The sequence below is a fragment of the Eulemur rufifrons genome, chromosome 7, assembly GCF_041146395.1.
Source record: "Eulemur rufifrons isolate Redbay chromosome 7, OSU_ERuf_1, whole genome shotgun sequence".
Lineage (NCBI taxonomy): Eukaryota > Metazoa > Chordata > Mammalia > Primates > Lemuridae > Eulemur > Eulemur rufifrons.
The window spans coordinates 254,907,081-254,928,284 of record NC_090989.1 but is presented as its reverse complement, the minus strand read 5'-3'; the positions used below and the strand labels follow the sequence as shown (position 1 = coordinate 254,928,284).

Here is a 21,204-nt window from a genome sequence, read left to right as displayed (position 1 = left end):
GGAAAAGTTGTGCTAGTCTGGTGGATCTGACTCTTTTCTCAGTCTACTCAGAAATTTCACTAAATCTACATCATGCATCAATGCTTTTGGAGTTGGGTTTGTTTTCTGGCCAGGTGGGGATGAGGACAAGGAGGCCCAGTCACAACTGACCCAACACAGGGCCTGGTATACAGGTGGCACTCAATGATGCATGGAGAGTGACATAGTCATTACAGCAACATTGTTCAGTACCTCGTTTCTCCCCTGTGTAGGGGACCAGATCTTCTCGGTCCTTAAACTCCTTTGCTTGCTTTTCCAAGTGATCCAAGAGCTCCTCTCTTTTAAAGGGGCCTGTGGGCGCCTTGGTGGTCTGATCCTTCTGCCTCAGGCCTGCAGGCAGTAGTGCATTCTACAGTGGAGGTTGTGGGGGGCGAGAGAGAAACAGAGAGAGAAAGAGAGCGGTCAGCTGCTGAAGACTTGCATTGCCCCAGAAACTCATCATTGAACAGCAGGGACCTCAGGGCTCATGGAATCCGTCCTAGTCCCTCGTATTACATGTAAGGGACCTGAAACCCCAGGAGGAGCAGGGACAGGCCCAAGGTTACACAGCAGATAAGGGGTCGAGAGAGGCCAGGACTCAGGTCTCTCCAGCGTGTCCCTGCCTCTAACTTTTAAGGCGAGGGAGCGCGGGGTCAGGGCAGCTGACTCATCACTGAGCACAGAGGGCGCTCAAAGAGCATCCGTTGAGTGAGGAATGATTAAGCTGGTGTTTGGATGCACGAAGATACTTACAGCAGTTGGGTATCAAGTGGTTGGAGAAAGAAGAAGGCAAAAGCGGTTTGAGTTAGGATCCTGGATGCAGAACAGGCAGGAAGAGGCGGAACCCAAATATAAGCTGGAGAAAGGCCTTCAGAGCAAGGAGGTGGGCGGGGCTCCGGGGCGGAGCTTCTAGGTGGGCGGGGCTCCGCGGAGCTTCTAGGTGGGCGGGGCTCAGCAGAACTGTGAGGTGGGCAAGGCACGCGCTCGAGCCCCAGATTCCACCAGCCCTACCCGCTGCCTTCCGGCCTCCTGACGGGTCTGTGCTCATGACACACTGGTGGTTAAATATTTTGAACGTCGCCCCTGGAGATGGGTCTCTCAAGAAAGATACCATCAACCAGCTGTTGCATTCTCTTCTGCAAACATGGGCAGGCTTCTAGGTGTGGGCTTACTACTAAAGCAGATTCCTAATTAGGGTGGATTTGAATCACCCTAGTGGGCTTTCATTTTAACTCAGCCTCCAGTACCTTAGGGAGTCAAAGAAGTTTATAGCTGCAAGGATGCTTAGAGATCATCTGGTGCATACACCCCTATTCAAGGGGAAACTGAGGCCCAGAGCAAGAAAGGACTTGCCCAAGGAGTTTTAGGGATAGATCTAGAACAATAACCAGGGTCCTTCTTCAGATCTGGGGAGAAGGGCAAACTCCGTTTCATCGTGTGCTCCCTGCCCTCTTTCTTTCTGAGAGCCAGGGAGGATACCTGGGGGCAGGTAAGGGCAGACCCTCACCTAATCTCTTGATGCATCCCTGAACTGTCTAAATTGGGGAGTCATTCCACCTCAAATCTTTGTACCATCAAAATGCATCTCTTTGGTCACTCACACTCCAAATCTTTTTCTGAAAGCCCCCTCTGTGAGCGAATGGTTAACAGGCTTATGAAGATAGCCAGGCGCCTGGCACCTAGAGGGATAAAGCTTGGGAGGAAATACTACTGTTTAACAAATGTGTAATTTTTTACAAGATGTTGTACCACTGCTTAATACCACAGTGCTGTTCTGGTAAGAGCAGTAGCTGCAAGATCGGGGGATCAGGTGTGCTCCTCCCTGCCTCTGGGAGGGCTGTAGGGGAGCACGGGCCACCCAGCACAGTGCCAGGACAGATAAGGGACTCGGCAGGGGGAGGGTGGTGGTGGTGTGCATGCAAATGCATTTAGGCCACAGTCAGGAGAGACATTGGGAGCTGGAGCATTTTATGACAGAACAACCAGTATGTAGAAAATCAAGCCTTGACTAGTTTGGGGTATCAGGAACTGAAGTGATGCCACACACATCCTGGTTTTCCTTAAGCAGCAGTTCTCAGATACTGTGCACCACGACAGGCAGGACAGGTGGTGCTCCCAGGTGAGCCACTGGAAAGCTCCCGGTGTCTGCCCACTTCCTCTCTCCCAAGGCAGGGCACTCATTGTGGCACTTACTGTGGCACTAGCGAGTGAGAGAACACCTCACTGCCCTGAGAATGTCAATGTGTGATTATTCGTAACGAGTGATCTAAATTCTTTGTGACATGCCTGCGCCTCGAAGTTGACCGCACAAGCCTGACTTGGAATAATGATGATCAAACTATACGATCTTGGGCAAGCCCCCTCATCTCATTGTGCCTCAGTTTCTACGGCTGTAAACTGTGAATAATGAGAGCTACTGTCTCACAGAGTTGTCGAGAAAATTAAACTAGATAATGCAGAGAGAGTGCTTTGCACAATGCTGACCTAGTGAACACTCAGAAATGATTAATTATCTTTTTTAAAATGTTGTTGGTTTTTTTTGATTACTTAGTATCATTTTTGTTATTCTATAATCAGATAAAATACATTTTAATAGGAAATTGCTTGCCCAAATATATATATATATATATATATATATATCTAACAAGGAATGTATTATACAAATATATCTTAAAATTCAAAAAACTAAAATGCAAACATATAAAATGAATTAAGCACTGAGAGCAAGGGCTCGTGCTTGCCCAATGATCTCCGATCCCCAAGGGAAGGCCTACAGATTTTCATCACCGTAAAAGATTTTGATGGCAATAAGGTTCTGAGCACATTCTGGCCTGAGAGAGGCTCAGTAGTGTGATGAGAGGCATGAAAGAGATTGCAACTGAGGAGAAAAGGGTTTGCAAACTCACATCTGTTTTCAAATCTCTCTGGTAGAGGCCACTGATTGAGTTAAAGTTTCTCAACCTCAGCACAGCCGAGGTTTGGGGCTGGACACTGCCTTGTTGTGGAGGCTGTCCTGTGCATTGCAGGGCCTCTCTGGTCTCTGTCTCACAGATGCCACTAGCACAGTCCCCCTACTTGTGACAACCAAAAATGTCTCCAGACACTGCCAAATTTCCTCTGAGGGGCAAAATCACCCCTGATTAAGAACTACTGCCTTAAACCGAAAGACGTACAATTATAATACGGGAATAAAGATGTTTTTAATGCATTTCAAAAATATTACTTATATAACATGAAAATATGGAATCGTTTATTTAAATCTTTACTGAAAGTAGTTGATCTTTTAAAAAAATGTCAAAAGCCTTTTCTAATAATTCTTAGCTTATCACATTTTTTAAATAAATATTGAAAATATCAGCCTCGTTACGAGTTGAAGTTTGTTTTCTTTCCATTAAATGGTAAATATCACATGATTTTCACTTAAAACCAAAGGCTGTTCCATATTTTTTAAACTCCTGATTATTTATCACTTTATCTTGCTTTTAAAAACAGCAGGTGATCTCACACTGTGTATAAAAATCAACTCAAAATGAATCAAAGACCTAAATGTAAGAGCTAAACTATAAAACCCTTGGAAGAAAACATAGGCATAAATCTTTGTGACTCTGGATTAGGCAATGGTTTCTTAGACAGGCTACAATAAGCAACAAAAGAAAAAATAGATAAATTGGACATCATCAAAGTTAAAAACATTTGTTCTGCAAAAGACACAAGTGAAAAGACAACATGCAGATTGGGAGAAAATATTTATAAATCATACATCTAATAAGAGTCTCGTATCCAGCATATGTAAAGATCTCTTACAACTCAATAATATAAGACAAATAACTCAATTTAAAAATGAGTAAATGATCTGAATAGAAATTTTTCCAAAGAAAACATACACATGGCCAATAAGCACATGAAACAATACTCAACATCATTAGCCATCAGGGAAATGCAAATCAAATCCAGAATGAGATGCCATTTCATAGCCACTAGGATGGCAATAATCAAAAACACAGATAATGACAAGTGTTGGTGAGAATGTGAAGTATCTGGAACTCTCATGCACTGCTGGTAGGAATGTGAAGTGGTGCAGCCCTTTGGGAAAACAGTCTGGAAAACAGTCTCAAAAAATTAAACATAGAGTTCCCATATGACCCAGCAATTGCACTCCTAGGTGGAAGAGAATTAAAAATGTATGTTCACCAAAAAACTTGTACATGGATGCTCATAACAGCATATTTATAGTAGCCAAAACTACAAACGAGTCTAATATTCATGAACTGATGAATGGATAAATAAAATGTGGTATATCCATACAATTGAATATTATCCAGCCATGAAAAGGAATGAAGTACTACAACATGAATGCGCCTTGAAAACATTGTGCTAAGCAAAAGAAGCCAGATACAAAAGGCCATTGCATTGACAGGAAATGTCCAGATGAGTCAAATCAATAGAGATGGAAAGTAGATTACTGGTTGCCTAGGGCTGGTGCTGTGGACTGAACTGTGTCCCCTCAAATTCACATGTTTTTTTTTTTTTTTTTTTGAGACAGAGTCTCACTCTGTTGCCCAGGCTAGAGTGAGTGCCGTGGCGTCAGCCTAGCTCACAGCAACCTCAAACTCCTGGGCTCAAGCGATCCTCCTGTCTCAGCCTCCCGAGTAGCTGGGACTACAGACATGCACCACCATGCCCGGCTAATTTTTTTTTCTATATATATTTTTAGCTGTCCATATAATTTCTTTCTATTTTTAGTAGAGATGGGGTCTCGCTCTTGCTCAGGCTGGTCTCGAACTCCTGAGCTCAAACGATCCGCCCACCTCGGCCTCCCAGAGAGCTCAAATTCACATGTTGAAGCCCTAATCCCTAATGTGACTGTATTTGGAACTAGGACCTTGAGGAGGTAATTAAGTTTAAATGAGGTCATAAAGGTGGAGCCCTGATCTGATGGCATTAGTGTCCTCACAAGAAGAGACACCAGAGACCTTCCTGCCCACCCCCACTTCTCCAACCAGCCACTGTGAGAGGACACAGTGAGAAGGCGGCCAGGAAGAGAGGCTTCACCAGAAACTGACCCTGCTGGACCCTGATCTGGGACTTCCCAGCCTTCAGAACCGTGAGAAAATAAGTTTCTGTTGTTGAAGCCACCTAGACTGTGGTATTTTTGTTATGGCAGCCTGAACAGACTAATACAGATGGGAAGGTTGGGGGGAAATAGGAAGTCACAACTAATGGGTATAAGGTTTCTTTTCAAGGTGATGAAAATGTTCTTAAATTGTAATGATGGTTGTACAACTCTGTGAATATACTAAAAAAACCCATTGAATTGCACACTTTAAATGGGTGAACTGTATGGTAGATGAATTATATCTCAAAAAAGCTGTTATTTTTCAAATGGCACATGTTATCTAGGGAAGAATTATAAAAATGGCCAATGCACTAACTAAACTAAATGGCCATGGAATACTGAGGACAGAAGCCTCCTCATGTGCCAGTGGCCAACAAAGACGCTGAGACTGGCCAGGTGAGAGCTGGCTAGATCTAAAATGGCGCCCTGTTTTACAATGTGATGTGCCTTAGTATGTAAATTAGGCATGGAGGAATTAAGTGGAGTATGAAAAAGAAAATCCTACCTTGGCTCTCTCCTGGCTATTAGGACCGAATACTGACTCTCAGGCTCAGCCTATCCAACAGGTGAGGAAAAGAGTCCCCACAACCATTCTGTTGTTGGCTCTGACCAGGAGAGTATTTGGTGATCACGTATGTGTACAAATGCATCTCTCATTCCTTTATTTTGTATTCATTCAAGGAACATCTACCAAATGAGTACTGTGTGTCCAGGAGTGTGCTAAGAGGTGGGGCTATGACCCCACAGAAAAGCTCTTTAACTTGTAGCAACTGGGGAGATGCGAGTCGAATGGCGGAGGTGGAGTAAAATTAGAGAAAAGTCTCAGTTTCACACGGTTATTCACTAAACACATGGTAATCAAGATCCTAAGGGGAGGCCGGGCGTGGTGGCTCACGCCTGTAATCCTAGCACTCTGGGAGGCCGAGGCGGGTGGATCGCTCAAGGTCAGGAGTTCGAGACCAGCCTGAGCAAGAGCGAGACCCCGTCTCTACTAAAAATAGAAAGAAATTATATGGACAACTAAAAATCTATATAGAAAAAATTAGCCGGGCATGGTGGTGCATGCCTGTAGTCCCAGCTACTCGGGAGGCTGAGGCAGGAGGATCGCTTAAGCCAAGGAGTCTGAGGTTGCTGTGAGCTAAGCTGACGCCACGGCACTCACTCTAGCCTGGGCAACAAAGTGAGACTCTGTCTCAAAAAAAAAAAAAAAAAAAGATCCTAAGGGGAGGTCTACTTTCCTGAATAGCAACAAATAATCCATAACCAGCCTGGACATTACCTGTAAAGGTACACTTTCAGGGTGCCCGTGGGAAACTGGAATCATTTATCCCTTAAGGAATTTAAATCTCATTCTCCTAATCTTAAAACGTGCACAGGATATATTTACTGGACAAGCGCTTTCTTCATAATTAGTTAAAAACAAAACAAAACAAAACATTCTGACTCTGTCAGAAAAGTCACCGATTCTGCAGTGGGGAATCAGAATTCACATGCACTTATCCTTACCCCAAAGATAGGTTGGTTATGTGAATTTGCTTTGGGAAAGAGCTTTGTATACAGGACCCTGAGCAAATGTTCACATACTTACTTACAGTTGGGAATTTACTCCTGTGAGGAGGGCAGTGACTAGTGCTGGGGTGATCTCCTTTTCATAACCTGACCGGAAAGTTAGTGTGGGTTTTAAGGAGGAGGAATTTCTAGGTGCTTTCTGGTCTTACCTACAATTATAGCTGTCAGCTGCCTGGGACTGTGAGGAGGGAGCGTTCATGCCCCACACCACCCAGCTCCAGAGAATTGTTGACAGGTAGGAATATGGACAGCGCTATTAGATCGGCTCATTTTTATGTGAAATCTCTTGATTTTAAAACATCAACATTTATTGCACAAATAGGTACCGAGTATCCTCTCATAGCAGGCATGGAGTTAGAGGAAGAAAGAGATATATACATGGGTTTTTAGAGTTTTTTGAAATTTTAAAAATACAAAGTTTAATTTGTTCTTGGAAATAATCATAGGGGAAAAAAATGAGGCAACTTTTCCTGTATGTACAGTTTCTTACTCCTGGTTTTTTAAATGGCGACTTCCTTTTAAATGTTGTAAAATTAAAACTCAGATGTACAGCTTGACAGGTTAACATCTTAGTCTTATTTTCACACCCACACTCTCGGGTCCAGTTGTCCAAAGGACAATGGAAACTTTGACAGATCCTTAGCTGTGCTGCTAGGAGCGCTAACACCCTGCAAACAGGTGCTGGTCAGGCTGAATATCACGTATCTGCACAATTATCGTTGCTATAGATAGTTAGGACTACGTGAGAAGCCATTCTGGCTAGAACCTTGTGGGCTTGCTCACGTGTACACACACAGGCAACACACTTTCACACATACGCACACAGTGTATTAAAAGGAATATAGACTTTCAGCAGCTCAGAGCTGTAAGCCCTAAGAGATCCTCCAGGCAAACTTTTTCATTTTCAGATGGGGAAACTGAGGCATAGAAAACTGAAGTCACTTGTCCAAAGTCACACAGCTTGTTAGCCACATGGCCGGGAAGCCTGTGCTTACATGTGAATAACACTGTATATAATTAGCATTTTCTATATTAGCATGGTAAGGATTTGTATGACTGTCTTCAGACTGGTAGCTAACCATACATAAAACGTCCCTTAACCCAGTCCTTCACAGCGACAAAAAACAAGGGATTTTATTACTTTCCCAAATAAATCAGCTAGTGTAAGAACGAATACAAAACATGCTTCCCTTGGCCTGGGCTCCTGGAGTCCTGGGTTCCAATTCTGTGACCGAAGCACACACAGCTCCTTAAGACAACGGACCAGTTGGTACAAACTCTTTATTGGGAATTGGGAGAAGCCGAGGGCCAGGGAGGGGTGGGGCCTCGCCTGGGTTACACGCTGGACTGAGCCCAGGGCTCTTGATTTCCATCCCACAGAAAACTTTCCATGTCACCCAGCTGCCTTCTCTAGGAATAGATCCCGGGAGCCAGATGAGGCCCCATGTGAGAGCCAGGTATCTTCTCCAAGTGTTGGGAAGCCGGAGCTCTCCTCCTTATCAAGCTGGTCTCAGTTTACACATGGAGAAACTGAGGCCCAGAGGTGTGGAGTTACTGTCACGGGGTCGCAGAAACCAAGGCAGCTTAACTTCTCAAAATTCCTGCTGACTCCCTCCCTTCCTCCTACTTCAAACAATTCAACCTAAGCATGCCCCGACACCTACCCCTCTGCTCCCCCTCTACAGGCCAACTGGTCCCCCAATTACCTTTTGCAAAATATTTGAATGGAAAAAAATATCTTTTTAACTGGACTTGAGGACGTTCATCTTCCAGTTATCTGCCAGGTCTGGTTCTCTTTATGTAAAAGGAGGCAGCTAGTCCCTTTGGGCCCCGTCCGAACAGACAGAGCTCTGCCCCCGCATTACTGACCAGCAGCTTCCAGATCCTACTAGAACCTACTCAGTGAGGCATCTCGCATACCTTAGCCTGAGAGCTCGATGTCACCTCTAAAGGGGACAAGCAGGGTCCAAACTTCTACGTGCCCTCTCGAGAGAGACATATCCCCCAACCCTGACACACACGCTCTGGGCCTCCTCCCCTCTTCACGTTCTTTCTGGAAAGAGCGAGGCCTTCGGCTTAGCCACCCAACCTTGCTGCAGGGCTGGTGAAACGCAGCAGCTGCCACTTCCCCCGGTCAACTTTGTAGGGCATCAGTGCTGACCTCCAGAGGCGCCCCCGTGGCCCAAGCCTGGGACTTGTTTGTGTGGGATCTATTGGTCATAACTGCCACACACACTCTGTCTCTCTCTGGTATTCACGCTACAAAGCGGGGACGCTTCCTTTCCCGGCTGCCTCCTAATCCTCCTTTTCTGCCTCCTGCACCGGGAAAATGTTCCATGTTCCTGCTGGGCTGGGCACTGGCCATCCTGAGACGACTGTGTGATCCCTGCTCCAGGAGGGCTCACAGCCAGAGGAGACACGTGCCCCAGTGTGGTCACCTTACTCAGCCCTGAGCTTCCTGGAGGAGGTGGTCCTGAGCTGAGTCCCAGCGGACCAGACAGGACACAGCCAGGGGAAGAGAAAGGGCAGGGGTGTTACAGGGCGGGAGAAAGCGCAGCACAGGCGGAGCCTCGCAGATGCGGGAGCGTGGCTTGCCAGGGCAAGGGGTCTGAGGCCGCAGTGTTCTGAAATGTCTCCGTCCTGGGGGCACCACCCTCGTTCGAGTGCTTGTGCCTCCGGCCAGGCCCAGCAGAGCAGCCCTCCTGGCTGGTCTCCCTGCCTCTGGCCTCCCCACCTCCACTGCCTTCCCTCCCAGCAGCCAGACAGGCCTCACCAGCACGCGCATCGGACCACGTCACCTGCAACATACTCACAGATGCTCCGCCACTTCCCTGACCTACAGAATCACGACCAAATTCATCAACCAGGGGCAAGGCGGCTTCATGATTTGGCCCTGACATAATCATACTGCTCCAGGGTCCCTTCTTCAAGTGGTCCCTTCTTCAAGTGGTCCCTGTTCCAGCCACTCCAGGCTGCCCCACATTCCACAGCTGTGCCCTGAACTCCCACACTGCCATGCTCAGGCTGTGCCCTCCGCCTGGAATCCTCTGGCTGCCGCTCCCCTGCACTCATCCTTCAAGGCCGTCCTCTCGGTTACCCTGTCCAGCCTTTGCAGTGCTCCCCGCACTGTCTGCCAATTCTTCCAAGTTCCCCCAGGCATCTTGCCAGTTCTTATATAATGCTCATCCTGCTCTGTCTAGGAGCACATCTATGCTGTATCTCTCCCCCCAAGGAGACTGGGTGCCTCTCGAGGGCCAGCTGGGGCACATCTTAGTCTTCTCTGAACCCCAGCACCCAGCACTGGGTGCTAAGAACACATGGTCTGAATTGCCCACAACCACATACACCGATGCTCCAGCTGGGAAGAGGACTTGGACGCCTCTCAGGCCCCCATCACACCTGCTGCCCCAAGCTGTTTCCTGGGCCACCCAGCTACTGCCCCCAAGTGTGTTTGGGGAGAGGGACACATTATAAAGGTGCCAGCCTAGGGGATGCCCAGGATGGGACCAGAGTTTGCTGACGGGGGTTTTGGAAAATGCCAAGCTAGAGAGTGAGACCTTTGTAGTGTCTTCTTTGGGGACCTGGATTTGGTTAAATTTCTGCCAACACCTTTCACTCCACCTGAGGGCTTTCGGCAGAGCAGCACATCAGGCCATCAAACTGGAAAACACACAGTGACAGACTCCAAATCGCCCCTGATGTCAAGCCTCCCCTTCTTTAGTAATAAAAGCACTCCCACTCTTTAGCCAAGCACTTGGCCACTCAGACTAAGGTCTGCATTTCCCATGCTCTCTTGCAACTAGGTTGAGCCATGTAATTACATTCTGATCAATAATATGAGAAGTATCCAGTGGCAATTTCTGGTAACCTTCCTTAAAAAGCACTTGAATCATGGTTTTTCTCCTTTTCTTTATTCCCCGCCTGCTGCCCTTTTTCTCTATTCAGATGCCTGGAACGCGCTACTATGGCTCCCACCTCCCATGGGATGAGGCGGCACTCCAGGGATGGCGGGAGAGTGAGCTGGACAGAGTCTGGGACTCTGGGGCGTTTGGGAAGCTGAGCTCCACACCAGCCCTACACTGCTCATCTGTGGACTTCTACCTGAGGGACGAATAAACCACAGCACAAATCATGTTATTCTGAGTCTCTATTACTTAAGCCAAGTTGCACCCTACCTGACACCCTGGGTTCTCCCCCCAGGGCTGTGAGGCCACAAACAGGACATGGGTGCTTTCTGGCTTTAGATCCCTCATCTGTAAAATGAGGGTCAAAAGCCCTTTCAGGCCAGGTGTGGTGGCTCACACCTATAATCCTAGCACTTTGGGAGGCTGAGGCGGGAGGATTGCTTGAGGCCAAGAGTTCAAGACCAGCCTGAGCAACATTGTGACCTTGTCTCTACAAAAAAAAAAAAAAAATTAAATTAAATTAAAAATTACCTGGGTGTGGTGGTGCATGTCTGTACTCTTAGCTACTCAGGAGGCTGAGGCAGGAGGACTGCTTGAGCCCCAGGAGTTTAAGGCTGCAGTGAGCTATGATTGTGCCACTGCACTCCAGCCTGGGCAACAGAGCTAGACTCTGTCTCTAAAAAAATTTTTTTTAAAAAGCCCTTTCATTTTGAATCTCAGAGTAAAGGTTTGAACACCATATGAAAGCAGCTTATTGGCAATCAGTTTTACCACCATAGGGTATAATCGTTCATTTCCATTCAACTGAACAAACACTGCATTATGGAGGTACTCTGTCAGGAAAGCTGCATCTGGTTGTGCAAGTTGTGCACCGTACTAATCCAAGGGCATTATTCGCTCTCTAGTCTACATGAACAGTGTCTCCTGGAGTTGCACAGTGCACAACTTGCACAACTATACCTGGCTGCACTGTTACCTGTGACGGTACAACGTGGCTCCAGGTCTCAGAAAGTTTAGATTCTAGTGGACAAATCATACATTCGGGTTCAACATTTATTTACTATGTGTCACTAACTGGGCTAGGTACTTTTTATCTAATGATATTTACATATATACATGTATGTAAGTTTCTATGCATGGGTATATTTTTAAGCAAAACACACACCTGCCATATGAAGTAGAACCCGAGTTGCAAACTGGGAGGCCTGTAGTCCAATCAAATGCAGAAATTTGGTTGCGTTTGTTTGGTCTGTGCGTTTGAATTAGCTGTCAGCATTTCCATAAAAACCCACATTTCTAGCACTTCTTGAAAAATTAGGTGACCTGGCAATACTGGGCCTCATTCTCACACTGGCAACAACTGGTGGAGCTTAAAAGCAATTGCTCTTTGGACAAACTCCCGTTTGCCTCAGTCCCCACCACTCCCTATTGTCTCTGACACAGTGGCCATGGTCAGTTACTACGTATCATTGGCTTTGCTGTTGCCTTTCTACCTGAAAGTTTAAATGGCAAGTGAAAGTTTTCTTATATACACATCTCTTTCATGAGTGGAAAAGTAAAAGGTGAACCAAGATGATCACATGGTCAAGAAAACAGGCCCACTTCCTTCCTTCCTTTATATTACTTATGTGATGTTATGGGTCCTGGGTTTGCTGCCTCTCGGTAGAAAGTGCTCAGCAGAGTGGGAGAGATGGGGAACAAACTGGGGGCGGGAGGTGGGGAAGACAGGCAGAGTTTAAACTTTATCTATAGTGATTTCTTTTTAAGGATGATCTGAACTAAACAAAACAAAATTGTAACATTTGTTAAATTTGGATGATGGGAACACAGATATATTCTGTATTCTCCTATGTTTAAAATGCTTCCTACTGAAAACGTTGAAATCAAAAGGAAAGTGCTCGGTGTCCTCAGTGTGGGGCAGGAGCCGTGCTGGGGGCTTGCAGGTAGAAGGATAAAGAAGGCTTCCCGAGGGAGGTCAAGGCTTATAAAAGGGGAAGAAGTGAAGGGCTCCAGGTCCAAGAGGTCCCCCAGCCAGGGGAGGTGGCGTGGGGGAGGTGGTCACGGGGCAGAGGGAGGGTGGGGACACACCAACGCCTGGCCTGACTCACCCTTGCCCCACCAGGCTCGTCCTGCGCACGACCGGCAGTGTTTCTAAGGATGTGTGCCTATTTTTAGAGGGGAGATTTATTTCTTTCCATTTCAACTGTTTACTTCTGTCCAGGGCTTGCGATTCTGCTGGTTTGTGTTACAAAGGAGAACCACGTCCCTGTGGACCAAACTTGGCTGCTTCCTGGATGGCCAGGAGCGCCCCCTACCTTACAGGATGCGATTTGGGGCACAGGTAAGGAGGACTTTACAACTGGGTGGAGTCTGATGGGAAGCCACGGCCGAGTGACACGAGTTCCAGGTTCCCGTCCTGGCTCTGCCACTGACTTGCTGTGTGGCCTTGAACAAGCCCTTTCCCCTCTGTCGACTTCAGGGATTTGTTGTTATTTTGATGTTTCATCACTAAAATGGTAACAATAACACCCCATAGGATTGGTACGAGTGTTTGGTGAAATACATAAAGCACCAAGTGAATGACACATGCCCAGGACAGACCCCATAAATTAGGGTTTCTCTACCTGCGCAGCATATGTAGATGCCAGAGGTGGGCAGGTGGTGTTAGATGGTTGCTAAGTGTCCTTGGCGCTCTGGGATTCTACAATTCTAGGTTTTCCATCATCTCTTCCTGCAATTCATGGCCCTTTTTTCTGAACTCTTGACACATTATAGGCGAAGGAAGGCAAGGTCTGTCTGAATTCGTTCTATCACTCAATAGCCGTGTGATTCTGGCCATGCATTTGTTTATCTATGCAATGGTATTATTCCCAACCTCTGAGGATCAATCTCATAGGATCCTTGTGGAGATATTATGAGATGATGCCCATAAAATGCTTAGCATAGCACCTGGCATGTAAGAACACCTCAACAGAAAACAATAGTTTATTATTATGATTATTTCAGGCTTTGCAGGGGATCTGTTGTTTTTTTATTATTGTTTCTGTGGTGATATTATGTCCCAGATTCCTAACAGCTGACTTTAAAATCAACTCTTAGGACCCAATTTCTTTATAAGGTTGAAATGATCTCTACTTTCTTCTCTCCTGCAAATATTTTGATCCTTTTATTGAGACAGTTTTAAAAATATTCTGCCTTTTCCCCAAAGCCTCATTAACAAGCAATATTTATAGTTAAATTCTCCGTGTTGGTGGATTTGCAATTTCTTTTTTTTTTTTAAGCGTGATATTTATGGTGAAAAGAACATAACAACTTCAAAAGAAATCAAATTGAAAAAAACAGTTTGCTGTTTGTTCTCCAATCTGTTCTCCAAGTTCCCTTCTGGGCTGGTCCCACAGGTGCTCCCAGGGCGTCATGGTTAATAGCACAGGTGACAGGGCCAGGGCTGTCTAGGTTGGAATCCAAGCACCGCCCAGGTTGCATCCTGAGCAGGTTACTTCATCTCTCCAAGACTCTGTTTCCTTGTCCTTAAAATGGGGCTAATGACTGAACCTTCTCCAAGGACTAAATGAGATAATAATCCACGGAGGGCCTTTCCCGTGGCACCCGCAGCACACGCTGGGTATCTACCGATCATATGAGAACTGTACACTGTTCCCCGCGCGAGTCCCAGGGACTTATCATTCTCCAGGTTCTCTGCATTGCCCCGGCTGCCTGGTACAAAGGCAATCTGAACTGAGGAGTTGGCTCCGCTTCAGAGCAGCATCCACTTAACTCCAGAGAGACGAGAAAGGGCAGATCCTCTGGGGAATCAGTCAACAGCGGATACTTTTAGCACATGAAGCATTCCTTTCCTGAGGGAGTCCAAGTGCAACAATCTCATGATAAGCTCGAGTTTTTCCAGAGTGAGAGACAGAAAGTTTCAGGGACTCTTTCTTTCTTTTTTAATATGCACAAGCTTGGAATCCTCTGCTGCAAACAGAGCTGCTTTCCAACTCCTCGTACTCTATTCTGTCACATGACACTGGGGCTTAAAAATTGCATAACTGAAAACAGCACCCCTTGAAGTGTTTGCCCTATTCAGGTACTAAGACAGGCAGGAATGGCTTGAGAAATCATACGTGGTTAGAGCTGGAGAAGGTGTCCGAGGCCATCTAAGCCAACTGCGTCCATTTTACAGATAGGGAAACCGAGAACCGATGAGGGAAAATCATGTGCCTAAGTCCACAGCAGAACCAGGACTAGAGCACAGATTTCTGTATCTCAGGCTCTTCCCAGGAAGAGAGGGATGACTTTGCATACAGCACCCTCTCAAACCACAAAACCAGAGCACATCTGCAGCCCAAACTACCTTCCTGAAGCCTCCTATAAAGCCTTAGAGAAACATGGCTAAGACATGGACTCTAGATCCATACCGTGGCTCTGTCACTGTCTAGCTGTGGGGCTTTGGACAAGCCCCTTTCACCTCTCAGTTTCCTCATCTGTAAAATGGGGATGACAACAGTGCCTGCCTCCTAGGATCATGATGATGGTTAAACGAGTTAATATTTTCAAAGTGCTTATGACATGCAGAACAGCACCTGCACATAGTGCCAGACGAGCACTTGTTAAACAAAAATAAAAACAGGAGGAACATGGAATTTAACAGAGAGGGGAGTGGCCCAGGCACCAAGGGACCTGGGCTCTGATCTGGTTCTGTTCGGATGTGTGACCGAGAGCAAGTTCCTTCCCCTCTCTGGGCTCAGCTCAGGCTCTGTGAGCTGAGGGGCTGGGGGTAGACACCTGCTGGCAGGCGGGGAGCCTCTCATGGGCTGCAAACCCTTGGCCTCGCCCTGCGCTACGATTTCAGAGCCTGGGCCCAGGGACAGCGAGATTGAGCTGGAATGTCTGTGCACTCCGCAAGAAGGGAGGCCCACTAGGCCTTTTCAAAACTCACACACTGTCTTGCAAATCAGGTAACAGAGATGATCTCAGTAAAGGGGCCAATTGTGTGACCGGGACCAAAACCCACTGGCCTCCGTTATCTCCCACCCTCTCTCTGGTTTCGCTTTTCTTTCCCTGAACTGAGAGAGAAAGGAGTCTTTGAAAAACGTCATCTGTGAAACCACAGTGGTACGAGAGTCCCAGGTTTCAGATGGCGCAGGCCCACTCCCAAGTCCCTACGCTCAGTTACTTTCTCCTGCCGGAGCGGGAGGTGCCCACACCTGGGAGCCTGTCTGATATCCGAGTCCCCACGCCCTGGTGGTGTGACCCCAGGCAAGTTAGGCAGCAAGCTGAGCCTCAGGTGCCCCATCCCTTGGGTGGCACAAGGGAGGGGCCTCTCTCCTGTTAGTCACCTGGGCAGGAGCACTGGCCGAGCTAGAGGCAGAGGGCCTGGGGGCTTGCTGCTGAGGCCAGGTACCCTGATCCGTGGGGTGGGGTGAAAGGGAGCTCCCAGCTGGGCTTCAGCGCAGTCCTCAGGGCTGCACCTCCATTCTCTGGGGGCTCCTCCTCTGGCCCCCACTCCCGGGCCTGATGCCAGGCTCCGACCCTTGCAGTCGCCTCCCCTACTTGCAGCCACAGCCTCGTCTAACCTCATCCCCCTCCAGCAGCTCAGGGGAATGGCAGAGACAGCAGGCCTGCGGGGCCCTCGGTGGTCCACGCTTCTCCTCCCTGGGAAGCGCGAAGATTCCTCGGTGGCCCCCCTCCCACCTCTCACTGGTCTCCCCGGCACCCCCTGGTCCACGTGTGCCCGGCCTCAGCTCCCGAAACCGCCACGCCCACTGAGTCACTGACCCTTAGGGACTCCACGGGCCTACTGAGAAAAGTCCCAACTCTCCAGTCTGCTGTGCCACTGCCCCATTATCTAGCGCAAACCCCCTTTCTGCGCACATCTGACCCTCCACAGAAACCACACTGAGACTCCCCAGCCCCAATGCCCACCCCACAGGAGCCTTTGCCCGTGGCCTTCACTCGGCCTGGAATTAGAAAACCCAGGGCCCAGTTCCAATATCACCTGCTCCGTGAAGCCTCCCACCGGTAGGAATTAATCCTCTGTCCGAGCTCCCAGTCTGCTCCCCAGGACACGGTTTATTACGTGCCCATCGCCGCCGGCCTGAGCCCCAGGGCGCAGCCCCCGCCAGGCTCCCTGGTGCTGCCCAGCACAGGCCTGGTGCCTGCAGGTAACTGGGTCACACTCACTGAGTGAACCAGAAGTGGCTACATCTCCCTTTTGTTCTCCCTTTTTAAAGCTGTTTGTTCTTGTAATTCTAGGCGACAGTGATAGAGGATAGAATTAGAACAGAATATTTTACAGCTTGATTGTTCCTGCACAGAGTCTGTTTTTACTGAAACCCAAGCCAATGGGCAGAGGGGACGCAGGGGAGGGAGGAAGGACCCAAGGCTCTCCCCACCAAGCCCACTTCTAATCAGCTTGAGCAGCCAGGTTAGGAGACCACTTTCTCGTGGCCCTGCAGGGGAAACCAGTGAACATGAGGAAGACGCAGAGACGCTGCAGAGGGATTTGTCATTGTAGGGGGCCTGGGACTCAGGAATCTGGGTTATCTAGAAAGAAGCCACTTACTCAAACTGGAGATAAGACCAGGTTATAAGTCACAGAAACTTAGCCCTGAAAGTGACCAACCAACTCCATCATTTCATGATGGGGACACTGAGGCCTAAGGAGGACAGCAACTAGCCTAAGGTCACATGGAGTGAAAGAGACAGGACTGGGTTGGAAGTGGGACATCTAACTTCCAGTCCTGCATTTTTCCAGCTAAAATGTGCTCCCTGTACATTAGCAGTTATTATTTGTGGGTGAGTGAAATGATATTGAAGTGGTGGTGGTGGTTTGGAGATAGGGTCTCACTCTGTTGCCCAGGCTGGAGTGCAGTGGCACAATCGTAGCTCATTTTAACCTCAAACTCCTGGGCTCAAGTGATCCTCCTGCCTCAGCCTCGCAGGTATCTAGGACTATAGGCGTGCACCACCATACCTGGCTAATTTTTTTTAAAAATTTTGTAGAGATAGGGTCTCGCTATGTTACCCAGACTGGTCTCAAACTTGTGGCCTCAAGTGATCCTCCTATCTCAGCCTCCCAACGTGCTGGGATTACAGGTGTGAGCCACTGCACCCGGACTGAGGTGTTGTTTTCTTTATGGATCACTGTTAAACCAGAGTTGAGCAATGACTAGTTAAAAAAGAAAAAGGCAAGAAAAATTCCATTTTTAATGAAAAATATGTAAAATGGAAAATTCACTTAATTCAGTAACATTCATTATACCTGGGCATTGACCTGGGTGCCTGGGATATAATTATGGGATGAAGAGCCCCATCTAGTAGGCCACCTAGGAATCGCTCTCTCGGCCCTGCTCACAGCTCCAGCGTGGCTTGCTAAACCACAAGCACAACCAAGGAGCCATCTGCCTCTCGATGCTGTGTACCCTGACTGCAGAGGCAAATTCTGAGGAGGAAACAAACTTCTTAAATGTGCCAACTGTGAAATGCAATGATAAAACATCAAACAAGTGAGAGGACTCTTCTAGTCCTTTATTTCTCCGCTAATTCATTCCATGCCACATGCCCTCCACTGTCCTGAAGCAGTTGGCTTGCTAGAACGGGGAAATTGCCTTTTGAAGACTCAGTGATGGCACCAGCTAGGGTGGGTGCAGGGATGGGGCGACGTTCTCTAGAAGGCTGTATATGCCCTGAATCAGCAGGCAGTCTACGGTGCTGTTTCTCCCACAGCCGGGATTCATAGTTCCAGGAATCGGGGTTGGAAATAGGAATGGCACCGCTTACCGTTTCCCCTAGTGACCCACCAGCAAAATTTTTGCTTCCTGTTCCTATAACCTCACACTCTGCTGGCCTAGAAGTCTTAGTTTCAAAGGGAGGAATGCTTCCACCAGGAGAAACAAACAACAATGATTTCATTGAACTGGAAGTTACAACTGCCACCAGGCCAAGTTCCGTGGTTCAGACTTGTAATCCCAGCACTTTGGGAGGCTAAGGCAGAAGGATCGCTTGAGGCCAGGAGTTTGAGACCAGCCTGGGCAACATAACAAGACCCCTGCCTCCACAAAAATAAAAGTTAAAAAATTAGCAGGATGTGGTGGCACATGCCTGTAGTCCCAGCTACTTGGGAGGCTGAGGTAGGAGGATCGCTTGAGCCCAGGAGCTGGAGTTGCAGGGAGCTATGATCAGACTACTGCATTCTAGCCTGGGTGATAAAGCAAGACCCTGTCTCAGTCACGCTTGAAGGTGCTGACTCGGGGAGGTGGGGGATGGGGGGAGGGGATGGGGGTATAACTACATGATGAGTGCGATACGCACTGTCTGGGGAATGGGCATGCTTGGAGCTCTGACTCGGGGGGATGGGCGGCGGTACATGGGCAACGTATGTAACTTGAACTTTTGTACCCCCATAATAAGCTGAAATTAAAAAAAAAAAAAAAAAGAAAGAAAGATATGAAAAAAAAAAGACCCTGTCTCTAAAAAACAAACAAAACCCCAAAACTGCCACCCGATCACCTTGGGCTCCTCTTGCCTCTGATTCAACAGGCAGAGAAGGGAGTTACTGTTCTGGCTGGGGTCACTGGCCCTGGCTACCAAGGGGAAATTGGAGAGCTACTGCACACGGGAGGTAAGGAAGCTTATGTCTGGAACACAGGAGATCCCTTAGGGCATTTTTTAGTATTACCATGCCCGGCGATTAAGGCCAATGGAAATCTACAACCCAATCCAGGCAGGACTAGTAACGGCCCAGCCAGGGGTGCGGAACCTGTGGCCTCAAGCCCACATGTAGCCCTCCAGATCCCAAGTGTGGCCCCTTGACTGAATCCAAACTTCACAGAACAAATCTCTTTATTAAAAGGCTTGGTTCTGTAAAATTTGGATTCAGTCAAAAGGCCGCATTCAAAGATCCAGACAGAAATGAAGGTTGGGGTCACTCACCAGCTAAAGAGCCACAATGAGCTGAGGTGCTTGCCGAAGGCAGAGGGGATACAGGATGGGTGATGGGAGAGGGTAGCTATAAATATCAGCCACAGCCACACGACCAGTTACAGAAATGAGGACTGTAATTGCCATGAATACTTTCTCCTTATTTTATGAACATGTTAGCGTATGTGTATAGCAAATACCTTTGGGTTCTCTCCCCCTCTTATTCCCTTATCATGCAACATAGATGCCTTGACTTTATATCATAGTGTTTACGTGTGGTTAATTTTACGTCATTGCATTTAAGTTATAGGACATAAGGGGAGAAGAGTAAACCTCACTCAAGGACTTTACCTCTTCTTCTGGGGAGGGGGTTAGTGTATTTTCTGTTGCACACAGGATAGTTGCATCCTGTTGGGCAGAATTATGACCACGTTATTGTTTTTACGTGGAGGTTCAGTATGGTTTAAAGAGGTATACATGCATGCCAAGTTGACACGGTGTGGACTTGTGATGGTTAATTTTGTGTGTCAACTTGACTTGGCCCTGAGGTGCCCAGACATTTGGTCAAACATTATTCTGGGTGTGTCTGTGAGTGTTTCTGCATGAGATTAACATTCAGATCAGTACACAGCGTGAAGGAGATTGCGCTCCCCAGTGTGGGTGGGCCCCGTCTAATCAGTTGAAGGCCTGAATAGACCAAAAAAGCAGGACTCTCCCGCAAGTAGGAGGGAATTTCCTCCCACCTGACTGCCTTGAGCTGGGCCATTTTTTTCCCTGCCTTTGGAATTGAACTAAAGCATTGGCTCTTGCTGGGTCTTTGGCCTGCCTGCATTTGGACTGGAACTATAGCATGGGCCCTCCTGGGTCTCCAGCTTGCCGACCACAGATCTTGGAACTTGCCAACCTCCATAACCATGTGAGCTAATTTCTCATAATAAATCTCTTTTCATATATGTATATGTATAAATACGTATCCTGTTGGTTCTCTTTCTCTGGAGAACCCTGATTTAACACATTTTTTAAAACCCTGCGAAGGCAAAGTTATTCTAATGTCATTCTCACAAAAGGAAAAAGGAAGTGGTAGCTTTAGGAAGTGTACGCCTGTCCCTCCCCGGTGGTGACGTTAGGCTCCCTGCACCTGTAGCGCCGTGTTCCCCTTTAGCACCTACTCACATCAGGGTCCAGCTCATCCAGCTCATTTTCCAGGGTCCTGAGCTCTTCCTCTGTTAGGGCTCCAAGGATTTCGTCTTCATCCAGGTCACGGTATTTCTCTAGTTCTCGTCTGTACGACATCGTGGAAGGACTTGTCTTTGTCTCCTGAGTTTCTGCGCTGATCTACGACCAACCAGAAAGAGAAAAATCTTAGGAAAACCCTGCTCTGATTTGCTGTCCCAAAGCAAATGGATGCTCTTCATGCACACGGTGGCCTGGGCATGTCCTGTGAACCACCAGGATACTAATGACTACAGTGGAACACTGCACTGAGTTTGACTAATTCTCTAACGAAGCTGCTCAAGGTGAAAGTCCTGAGGGCATGTGATTTAATGAGTGGTAATTGGTTGCAATTGGCGTGGACATTAATTACAAGTAAATGGGTGATTATAAATGGCTTGTGAGTGCCTGAAAACAATTTTATTCTTCAAGTAGTTCAAATACTTTTCTGTATAACCCTCCACC

General features: G+C 47.6%; 1 protein-coding gene across 1 annotated transcript in view; it reads right to left on the bottom strand.

The window, feature by feature from the left end:
- Positions 1-20,820, bottom strand: part of TMOD1 (tropomodulin 1) — a 58,833-nt gene extending 38,013 nt beyond the window's left edge. The window contains exons 1-2 of the mRNA XM_069474461.1: positions 20,701-20,820; positions 232-388 (exon numbers count right to left, since the gene is read on the bottom strand). Coding sequence (XP_069330562.1) covers positions 232-388; positions 20,701-20,820 — 277 coding nt within the window. The remainder of the gene's footprint in view (positions 1-231; positions 389-20,700) is intronic.
- Positions 20,821-21,204: the final 384 nt, after the last annotated feature.